This window comes from Eleutherodactylus coqui, chromosome 2 (assembly GCF_035609145.1).
Source record: "Eleutherodactylus coqui strain aEleCoq1 chromosome 2, aEleCoq1.hap1, whole genome shotgun sequence".
NCBI lineage: Eukaryota > Metazoa > Chordata > Amphibia > Anura > Eleutherodactylidae > Eleutherodactylus > Eleutherodactylus coqui.
The window spans coordinates 113,133,636-113,145,046 of NC_089838.1; the positions used below are offsets into that span (position 1 = coordinate 113,133,636).

An 11,411-nucleotide genomic window follows, 5' to 3' on the forward strand; every position below is an offset into this window, starting at 1 on the left:
TTATTATTTTTTGTGAGTATACTTGGGTTAATAATGTTTTTAAATATTTCTAAATAAAGGTTCATATTTTTTAAGAGGGTATCATTTGCAGTGATATGTGTCTTTTCTTGTTTTATAGCATTTATAGTTGTTTTACATTGTATTATAGAGGTTGGATATCGTCTTTTCGAGGAGTGTTAAAGAGGTTGGCCACTTTAGAGTTAAATATAAAGCAAGCGATTTTAATAAGGATGCAATAGAAAACTTATATTTTTAAAAGATTTAAAATTTTGTCCTGGTCATGTGATGGACGCACAGTACAGGACTGATCACAGTTACTGTATGTCTATCAGAGCTGTCAGTAACAAGCCTCTGTGCTATCATGTATACAAGGGAGACACAATTAATGTACTGACATAAATTTAAACAGTTTACAATGCTTTCATATTTTTTGAGCATCCCAGCCCCCATATTAATCCTTATCCCAGTTCATTTTCTAAATTTTAAACAGACTATATGACCACGAATGAAAACCAGATAGAGAAACAGTTTTCATTTTTCAAATAGTTTTTTATTTTCTGATTGTAGAAGGCTTTATTCTGTTGCCTATACATGACTATGGGGGCGGCCATATTTCCTGAGCTGCATTAAACACTTAAGAGCATTTAGAAATTTGTTTTAGGGCTTAAACAGACAGACGTATTTGCAGACGTAAAAATCTCGCCCGAATAACACGACCAAGCAGCCGCATTTTCATGGGCCATTCACACAATGGACAGGAGGGGATCCACTGACTTGTATGGGTGAAGTTCTAGACATGCTCTGTGACCTGTAAGGGGTAGTAGATAGTCATAGCTTATAGCTATTGTGCACGGTGGATCCTGTGTTATCTACATATAGGTGCTATCTGTCAGTGTAATCCTGCCTGTGATGTTAGTGAGATGACTGCTGGAAAGCTTCCTCTACACAACAGGAAGTGTCAGACTTATATTAGGCTTTGTATTGAGAGTGAAAAATGCAGGATTTTAGGATTTTAAAAAATATATAGATTGTGACCGAAAATGAAAAGAAAATCACCTTAAATATGTTTAACATAAATGTGATTTCTAGGTAATTTTCTGTTGACACATTCCCTTTAAATACTACAGTGTGTATATGTGCATTTGTTTACCAACATATTCTTCATAGTGGGCATCTGGTTTGAAAGCACACCATTTTCATCCATCGCCACCTGTTCCTGGGGGACAGCAGATATTGAAATATAAGACAGAGTGAGACTTTAGGTGTTATTATGCTTTCTGCACATCATGGTTTTAGTACATTTGGCACCAATAATGCTGCATATCAGACTGAATTCACCCTGCAGCGCAGAATTCACTGAAAACCCTTGAACTGTAGAAGGGATCCAGGTTGCAATACATTATTATATTACAGGCTGAAATACACATGCATGTGTTCATGAGGCCATAAACATACAAAACATGATAATTACTGACATGTAGAAGACACTGCAGCGCTTAACAAGATGACATGAAATATATAGAGAAATATCTTACTGGACTTGCACTTGTTCCAAAAAGGTCTTTAGTGGAGCATCCAGAAGCATCCTAGATGAGAATGCAAACATTAGCCCAAATGATGGTCCAGGTAGTTACAATTATGGGAGTGGAAATCCAAAAGGAACATCAACATTTGTTGATAAAGACTCCTGAATGGAGTCTAAACGTCACTGCTATAGATTTTGAGGAATAAAGGAGATCCATCTGGATATTTTGTTGCACCACGGATGCTGCCCTTCTTGCACGATTTGGATGTTTGAGTGGATTGTGGGTCTGATCCCTGCAGGCGTGCATCGTTCCCCTCCTCCCCACGTGGGTTTTTGGTGAGTGCTGCTGACATGGACTGTCTTTTGATATGAACATACAGTTTTTTATATATTATGTTACACTAAATGTATTATGTAATCTGCGCCATTTGAATACATCTATCACATTTTTATCCTAATATATCCCTCACACACAATAAATAGCCGCATAGTTAGCCGGGATGAGTCTGTCGCCCCACCAAACACCTCAAAAAGGATAATAACCAGTGCCCATGTAGAGGCGTAACCGGAATACATACACTTCCATTATGGCTAATTGGACGGCTAGGGTGGACACATCCCTGTTGGGAGTCCATATACCGCAGGAGATGTTGTAGCAAGGGTGTGAAGAAGGGCACATTATACTCTGAGCCCACATTATACATTGATCCAGCCACTTATGGATACATTAGAGGCATTTTCAGCAGGCATTATAGGGGGCATATGAGGATGGCACTGTATTGCAGCGTCAGTGGCAGGCATTGCATTAAGGTAACTCAAGCAGGCATTCTGGAGGGTATCTATGGCAGGGACTGCCTGGAAACATCTGCACCAAGAACACTTCCAGTGATTTAAATGAACCTTTCACAGAATGATTTATGAGTTAAATACTCTTGTATAAAAAAGAGTAAAGCATTCTGGGGGTAAGACCTTTATTGGCTAATAGACAATTATGTAAGCTTTTAAGGCTGTATAATGCCCCTTCCTCAGCAGCCTGATGAAGGGACACTAAGTAGCCTCAAAAACTTGCATATGGTATAGAATGTTTCTGGTTAGCCAATAAAGGTCTGACCTCCATAATACTTTACTCTTTTTATACAATAGTATTTAACATCATAGCCAGAAAAATCTAACCTTGTGCCATACTACAGCGATACATTTCTTAGATTTCCAGAAACAGTAATCTCAGTGTATTTCCAAGCGGGACGAAAGGTTTATGATGTGAAATTAGATGATTGAAATAAGGATAAGAACAACATTACAGGTTGCTCACCTCTAGGTCCTTTATTGCTTTGATAAGTCCTTCTTTCATAGGTGTATCCTAATAAGTAAATATATCACATCCATTAAGTATGTAAATACGTTTCCATGAAAGACAGTCTGAATACACAGTAAAGGCTATGATGGTTTTATTTTTTACCTTAAATTTCATATGTGCGCAGATTAAGTCTAACATCTGAGTAGAAGGGTTTTGCCTTTTGTACTAAGAGAAAAACACAATCTTTTTTTATAAGTTAAGAAAAAGACCAACAATGTCTGCAGGGTAACAGAAAATGGGAAACATTTATTTAAAGCATTGTTACAGTTTCCACACAGAGTCCATTTATATGAAAGTTGAGTAAAGGGGGCCACAGATGGAAGATTGCTGTTGACGGCTAGACGTTACTGATAGTCCCTGATCAGACTGGCTGGATTTTTACATGACAAAGCCTTTGTTTCTATAAGAGACAAACATTGTAATATACCTGTCACGTCTGTGCGGCTCACAAGCACCACGCTCAGTACGGATGCAGGGTGATGTTCACAACTACACTAGTAGATAGATTTATGCACCGATGAACAGTGCGCACCACAACTGAAATACATAACCCAGATGAAAAGCCCGTGCAACACCAGAGAACTACACTCAGCACTGTAGGAAATAGCCACAGACAACACTATGCTGAACGGTAGCACCACTCCAGGGAGGAGAAAGTTTGGCCCTAACCCAGCGAGGGGGAAGGGGGGGTGTGAAGGGTCCCTGCCTAGAAGCAGAGAATTTATCTCGATAGAGACGGCCCCGCGGTCTTCATCCTGGGCCCTCTGGAGAGATGAACCAGATAGCAAAGAAAAACAGAAATGAAAAGCAGAAATGCAACTGAAAAGGAACCCGCAGCAACTTAGCTACAAGTAGCAATACACCCAGCGTAGAAGAGCTCCAAACTCCAGTTACTCCACTATGGAGCAAAATAAGCAGCACTGAGCAAAGGGAGGGGTGAGAATATAAAGCCACTACGCACTTGGGAACTAGCAGAGTGAATAGAAAACCACACCTCCACCCTACTCCCAGGCATGACTAATCCAGCATGCATCCATGCAGCATAGACAGACAGCACCAGCAATCTCTGCACATGGTGCATTAACCTTTGTCCTGCATAACAAGGCAACAGGTCTTGGCCTGTGTTGAGGCCACCATGCCACAATGCTGTCGCGACTGACAAGCCGCGACAATGCCCAGTCCCTACTGAAATAAACAAGCAGAGCCCAATGTACATGTCTACAGTGGTTGGTTGTTGGCTTAAAAGGCACTTGGTCAACTATTATCTGAAATCCCTAACTAGATGTGCTCTTAGGGCAAAAGTAGACATATGTATGAAGTAAGTAACTACATCGCAAACTTTATTTTATCTGCTACAGCTCAGAAAATGATCGTCTCTAATTGCTTTCTACTTATTGCAGTACTTTGCTGATATATGGTCATATACTTACCATAGATTGCTCCAGGCAGCTTTGTCCTCGAACAGAATCTTGTTCATCATTGCCACTCCTAATAACGTTTGACATGGCAGGGGCTACAATACATAAAATACTGTTAGTAACCTTCTGGTATTTTTAGAATGTAGATTCAAATTCGTATGTCATTATAGCCTGTTACTGCACAGTCTTCATTACAATGTTAATTGCCATACCCAATATACAGCGCACTAACCACAAAATATATAGAGCATTTGAAGAATAAAAATTAAAAGGATATATTCCACATAAAAAATATTGTTTATAGGAATAATCGTTCAGCCTTGCAGCAACTGAACAACGAATGATAATTTGTTCACTTATTGTTTGTAATTTAGTTTCTGCAGGCATAAAAACTGAATAATCATAAAATTATGTAACAAGCAGTAGTTCATCTATGAATGGATGCCCCTTTACTGTGAATGGAGGCAGGTGGCTGAAGTGATCTCTGACCCGCACTGCCTCCATTCACTGAGCAGTGATTGCTCATGTGCAAGCAAAGGCGTCTCCCATGTATAACGGCTCTAACGCCACCTGCTGTTTCTGTTGAAGAGCCATTCTGTATCTGTCCATCTCAGTAATGTTCCAAGTCACTCAGTCTTGCTTCTCTGCTGCAACGCTGTCTCCCTTTTATCTGCTCACCATCCTATTAGACACAGCAACTTTAGGCTTTGTTCCCTAACATTTGTGTGCCCATTCAGACGCCATGAGGCCTGGCACATATACACCAAAGCCCCATGTCATCGAACCTTCCCTCCCCCTCACCGGCTCACCTCTTCTCTCCTCCCCGCTGTCTGATTGCAATGAGAGAGGGCAGGGTGGGGGCGGAGCTAAGCACCACTCTGTCCCACCTCCTCCCATTGCTGGCTTAGCTCCACCCCCATCCCCGCCCCTTGTCCACAGCAAGCAAAAGGGAGGAGAAGGGACGGGGCAGCACTTAGCTCCGCCACCTCCTATTGAAATTTTCCAGAGGGGACAAGAGAAAAGGGAGGGAGTTTAGCAGTCACGCTGCTAAACTCCCTCCCACCTCCCTTCTCTGGCCCCTGTCATTGGCTCCCATAGGAGCCCATGCAGCGGCCGACGTATTCTAGCCCAAAAGATAGTTCCCAGACTATCTTTTGGGCCCGACATAAAAACGCCCGGCGCTATATTGGCCAGCCAGGCACTTTAATGTCACGGGAATATGGCCATGTGATCTGATGCATTGGAATCCAATGCATCAGATCGCAGCGTATATCGGCCGACCGTGAAAACGGCGGGCCGATATACCCTTGTGGGAAAGAAGCCTCAGAAGCTGACGTTCACCATTCCCTCCATATAAACACTGCAGCAGAGATGGAAGCAAGACTGAACAGGTGGAACAGTAACTAAGGTGGATACAGAATATAAGCAGCAGGTGGCGCTACTCTAACATTACTCAATGAAAATCTGGGGACAGAAACATTTTTAAGTGTATTTTCACACGGAATGGAATATTCTGGCATACCAAAAATATGCATGCCTAAAGTGCAAATTTTGATGCAAAACATGGCAGAATTCTGACTCAATTAGACATGTGAATTTTGACAGGAATATTCCGTAACATCCTGCAGAGCATTCCATCCCACGTGAAAGCTATCAGTGTAAATACAAAATGTGTTCATAATTATGGGCTGGATTTCACTATAAATATATTTGTTATACGAGCCCTTTAATTAGACTTTTATTATGAAAATATTTTCTTAAAGTTTTTGGTAGTGTTACTATTCATTTGTATATGGCTTTCTACAAATACAAAATATCCCAGCCTTCACTTTGACTATTAGAGCAGTCACAATTGACGGACAGTTCCTGTTTTCAGCACCTCTCTCCTCAGTCTGCTGAGTAGTCTGGTTCAGTTGTTCTGTGAGAGCGCTACATAAGGCAGGACAGTAACACTAAACACTACGTACAGAACAAACTCTGTATGCATCTTCCCTGTCACTCTGATCACTGGGGGATGATGCAGTGTTCAGAATTTTCCTGAAGACTTGCTTTAAGGTGGCCATAGACTTTAAAAAGCTGACCATACGGCTATACCTGTACATTTATGGCCTCCTACTTAAACATAACTTCTACCCATACATTAGTAAATCACAAGTCAGAGCTGTAGCCAAAGTTTGGTAACTTTAGGGAAATAACCAGGTTATTATTTAATTCTTATGTATGATTTACTAATATATGGTCACCCATGAACCTCGGTTGGAATTCTCTCTAAGATGCTGTAATTTGCTCCTCGGCACCATACCACAAGCTGTACCAGGGAAACAGAACTCTATGCTCATACTAGGATTGGAATTTACAGTCCCGAGGCGTGAGCCCACAGTATAGGGACATTCTGGTTAGAACATTTCCCATCCAGATTCTCTCAGCTGCATTGACATTGAGACTCCGATCACAAAATGTATAAATAATTTTAATTAACATTTTTCAAAATTTGAAAGTGGTATTCTTATCCCAGACATTCATTGCATACCTACAGGACCTGCATGTGGGGAACCATCACTCATCTATAGAACAAGGGGCCCACAACCCCATCCTGCCTCACCTGGTCCTACTGGTTGCCACATCAATGTTTAGAGAGGTGGCCAGGTTTTAAAGAAATAGCTGAGCACCTTTTGCTACACTGTTTCCACATCCCACAAGTTATGTAAACAGTGTATCCATCAGGAGGTGGTGAAATAGGATGAAATAGTGGGACCAGGTGAGAATATACCTTACTGTACACTAAATAGCTTTATGCGTATATATTACCTAAGCACTACAATGCATTGGTAGTTGTACCTTCTCTCTGATTGCCCAGGGTTGATTACATTATCAGAGCTGACCATCAGAGAACAATGTACAGAGTATATTAGGTAGTTAGAAAATTGCAGTGACCAACCCTGAATGGCCAAAAACAGGGCCGAGAACTGGCAGATTGGAGGGACGACAGAGAAGAACAACTGCAAGTTATATACCCCTGCCCCTCCTGTATGGAACAGAATTTGTCCCCAAACTAGTGGGCCACTTTAGTTCCTGGAAAACTCCTTTCATATTTTAGTATTACAGTGAATGATCACCTTTAAACAGCATTTCTTGATCTCAATAGACTCCAAATTCTCATTTTTGTTTAATAAAGAGTCCCTGCATACACATAATTAAATCCTATCATTTTAGATGCCTACAGGCACCATTAGAGGAAGTTTGGGAGTTTACTAATATTAATCTGCTAGGCATTTGGGGCTCTGTATTAGAGAAATGAGGGTATGGCTGTGATACTACTTAATTATGAAATTAATCAGCACAGAATGTTGGACCTTAAAATGACCTGTAATTAAAAGCTGAAGATTTGCTTTAAACTTAGGTCACTTCCTCTTCAATGGGGTACCATTCTGGCAGAGTAATATTTTGTATTATAGTCTATTGATTGGAAGTTTTGTAGTCTGTTATCTAGAAACAGCAAAAGGGAATTGGCAAAATTTGTAATAAAAAGCATTGTAAGACTGAACACACTAGCACAACAGTATCACAAAAAAATCAGTGGCACTTACCGAAGCAACATACAGCTGCAATCACCAGGAGAGGACACACGGTCTTCATTTTTGTCCTTCGTGCAAAGTGTTTCCTTGGTATGAACACTCAGAGATGAACTGTGTAGAATCACTGGAGATTTGGGCAATTTATACAATTTGTAGTTCAGAAGTGCATCCAATATTAACCTAACATGCATGAAAAAGAGGAAGAAAGTGTGAAATCACTGTGAAAGATGAGATGGATGAAATCTGATGATGATTATACTTATGTCATGTTGTGCCAGGAAGATCAAAGGATGTTACCTTAATGGTTATTTGTACCCTCATGTGAAGCAAATGTTATCCAAGCACTTACCTGCCAACAGGTAGAACCAAATATAAAGTAAGCAGTTGTAAGAAATTGTAAATGTCACTGAACTGTAGCACAAACACAACAAAGTGGTTATATGATTATGACTTATGGGTTATATCAAGTCCATTGGGCTTCTGTAGGAGTTTATTCATCTACATCATTGATCTCAAATGGTTCTCCTTATGAGTTGTAAGACCAAGAGGCTCTGGCTGAAATTAGCGTAGCTAGCAGTGAAAGTAGTAAAATGGCATACTGTACTTCTGATTGTTGTTTACGGGGCAGCAGTTTCTCCTGGAGACTTAGCATCCTATTAAAAGAGGTATTCCACATGACAGACCTTTAGAAAATCCTTAAAATTAGCAGTGTAACAAAACATTATGTTTCATATTTAAACTCTTGGGAGGCCTACTACTCAATTCAAAGATCCATTTAGCTTCCCTTTTTAACAAATTTTTCCTGTAGTCACTGCCCCTTATTGGACGACACACTTTTTCAACACCCTAGTAAAGCATTGAACTTACAATGCTTACATGCGCATCATAAAAGTGCTGGGGAGAGGTGGACGTGTATGTATTACTCGCATGATTGATATTTGAAACGTGGCGTCTAAAGTGGGCTTTCAGTGGCCTGGAAGTGCACCCCATTTATTGAAGGTTACAGTCTGAACAAGTTATTAAACAGACACCATTAGGAGTGTTGCAATATATATATATATATATATATATATATATATATATATATATATATATATATATATATATATATATATATATATGTGTGTGTGTGTGTGTGAATGCTGTAAACCTTCTTTGTTGCAGTAGTAGTAAAAGTTTTACTTGGTTTTGCAAAACTGCTGCTTTACAAACAGACTGGCCACCGCGATAAGAACCCACACACATCAATCATGCATTACTTTTATCTGTCCCACTGCCAAACAGGCTTGGAGATAAAATATTGCCTATAATGGGAGCCTTTCTGGACATGAACTTACTTTTATTATCTAAAATACAATGTAATTTGCTATCTTGTAAAAAAATTAACCCTTTCCAATTCACTGTCTGACGTCTAAAGACATTATGATTTAAGGCTGTACAGCTCCGATGCTGGAAGACGTCCATCGAGGTTCTCTTACTGTATACTGCCAGCCTCTCTGCTGTCAGAGCCTATCCAACATGTCATCCCATGCAGTACTGGCTTTAGCCAGCATATAGCGCCATTGTATAACAGCAGAAAAAGAGTAAGCCCCCCAGAATTCAGAGTTAATATACTATTTACATGAGGATAGCAAATTACAGCATATTTTGGATAAGATCAAGTTTATGTCCAGAAAAGCTCCCACTACAGGCAATATTTTATCTCCTGGCCAATAGACAAGAGGAAGGCTCCTAAGGTTAAATAGGAGTAACCCCACCGAATTGGGGCATGCCTTAAGAAGGATAGGTCATCAGTTGATTGACGGGGGTCTGTTCTCGAGAACCCCAGGCGATCAGAAACAGAAGATGATAGTTCTATATACTTGGAAGTGGCCGGCTTGGTATTACAGTCATTGTTACCATTGAATTGAAGTCATCAAAAGTTAGGACATGGACATCCGCTTTAATATCACTTAGCACTTACATGATCTTATTCAGATCATCTTTGAATGAATTTCAATGATAATCGTGCAGTGTAAGTGCACAAACATCACTCACTTTTTGTTCACAGGTTTTTAAAGCTGACTTTCAGTCAGTATAAGAACCATCACTGAAACGCGGGCTTGTCGTTCTGTCTAACCGCTCAGCGATTTACATAGAAGATGAAGAACTGAGCAAGAAGCTCACAATACAGCGGTGAAGTCTGTCAATGTAAACGCTCTACACAAGTGCTAACAACCTTAGCAGTGACGTCATTGCTTATGCAGTCATTTATCCGACTGTTGGCCTGTGTAAAAGGGCCATAATTCTCTATACTGCCTCTGCAAAGCGCTCTCAGATTTTATTCATTCCATTCTTAATAATATTTGTCTTTGGTGATGTCATCTCTGACTTGCTGCAGCAGGAAGTGAAGAGCAGTGGTGGACCGGGTATCGACACAACAGAAGTGGCAGACTATCCAGTGTCCTGTGAGGTCACTCAGGATTGATAACAACTCCCAGCCATTCAACTGCTTCCGCATTTTAATCAGTAATAAAACATGTTTGATATGGTCTCCAACAAAGCATGCTGTGTATTTTAAAATAAAAGTTGCATATCATAGATCCTCTACATTGAAAAGGTTTTCAATAGAGATGAGCAAGCATACAAGCTAAGGCAAACTACTCGAGCGAGTAGTGCCTTATGTGAGTAGCTGCCCGCCCGTCTCTAAAGAGTCGGGTGCCGTCGGGGGGCGGGGAGCATCGGGGGAGAGGGGGGAGAAACGGGGGAGATCTCTCTCTCGCTCTCTCCCCCCGCTCACCGCTCTCCCCAGCCGGCACCCGAATCTTTAGAGACGAGCGGGCAGCTACTCGCACAAGGCACTACTCGCTCGAATAGTTTGCTTTAGCGAGTACGCTCGCTCATCTCTAGTTTTCAATATGGAACTAATGTGTATTCAATGCAAGTATAATAATAGCCATAAAATAGTCTTGCAAAATGGAATAGAGGAAGCATAAGAATTGTCTTAAGATCAAAATACATGTAAAATGTCACTGCCGGATTATTTTAAGCTATTCGTCATGTTCGTTTACTATGGTGTTAAGACAATCATAAGACACAGTGATTCTGTTCTTCTGTAATATTTACAATGTGATTAAAGTTGCCTTGTAAACAGATTATTAGATTTACAGTACTGTTCCGACACACATATTCAGATATCAGACACTGGCAAAGTGAAAGGCAGCGGAAAGCCAAAGTAAATCTCTGTTGGACTAGAAACCTGAGAGACATAAACCTTAAAGTAGCCCACACCTAAAGACGAGCAAATGATGCTTCTGTTTGAGTCTCTTATAATGTTACAACAATATCAATTTCTTGAGCATCAACACACAATATCTTCCATGACCATGTGTAAAGTTTAGGACATTCTTTTTCATGTACTGAATTCTCAATTTAGAATGGCGGATCCACTGTTCATCCCATCTTTCGTTCTTGAGGACCCAGACATTGATTCGAATGAGCACTGTGTAATGCAGAAAGGGTATATCCAGCTCACCGTCTTGGATGGATCACATCCA

The 11,411-nt window shown here is 40.5% G+C and overlaps 1 protein-coding gene across 1 annotated transcript in view; it reads right to left on the bottom strand.

Moving 5' to 3' along the window:
- Positions 1 to 5,142, bottom strand: part of LOC136610625 (uncharacterized PE-PGRS family protein PE_PGRS36-like) — a 46,276-nt gene extending 41,134 nt beyond the window's left edge. The window contains exons 1-5 of the mRNA XM_066589837.1: positions 5,110 to 5,142; positions 4,313 to 4,395; positions 2,985 to 3,047; positions 2,838 to 2,885; positions 1,536 to 1,586 (exon numbers count right to left, since the gene is read on the bottom strand). Of these exons, the coding sequence (XP_066445934.1) occupies positions 1,536 to 1,586; positions 2,838 to 2,885; positions 2,985 to 3,047; positions 4,313 to 4,387 (237 nt within the window). The 5' untranslated portion in view covers positions 4,388 to 4,395; positions 5,110 to 5,142. The remainder of the gene's footprint in view (positions 1 to 1,535; positions 1,587 to 2,837; positions 2,886 to 2,984; positions 3,048 to 4,312; positions 4,396 to 5,109) is intronic.
- Between the last annotated feature and the right edge of the window lie 6,269 nt (positions 5,143 to 11,411).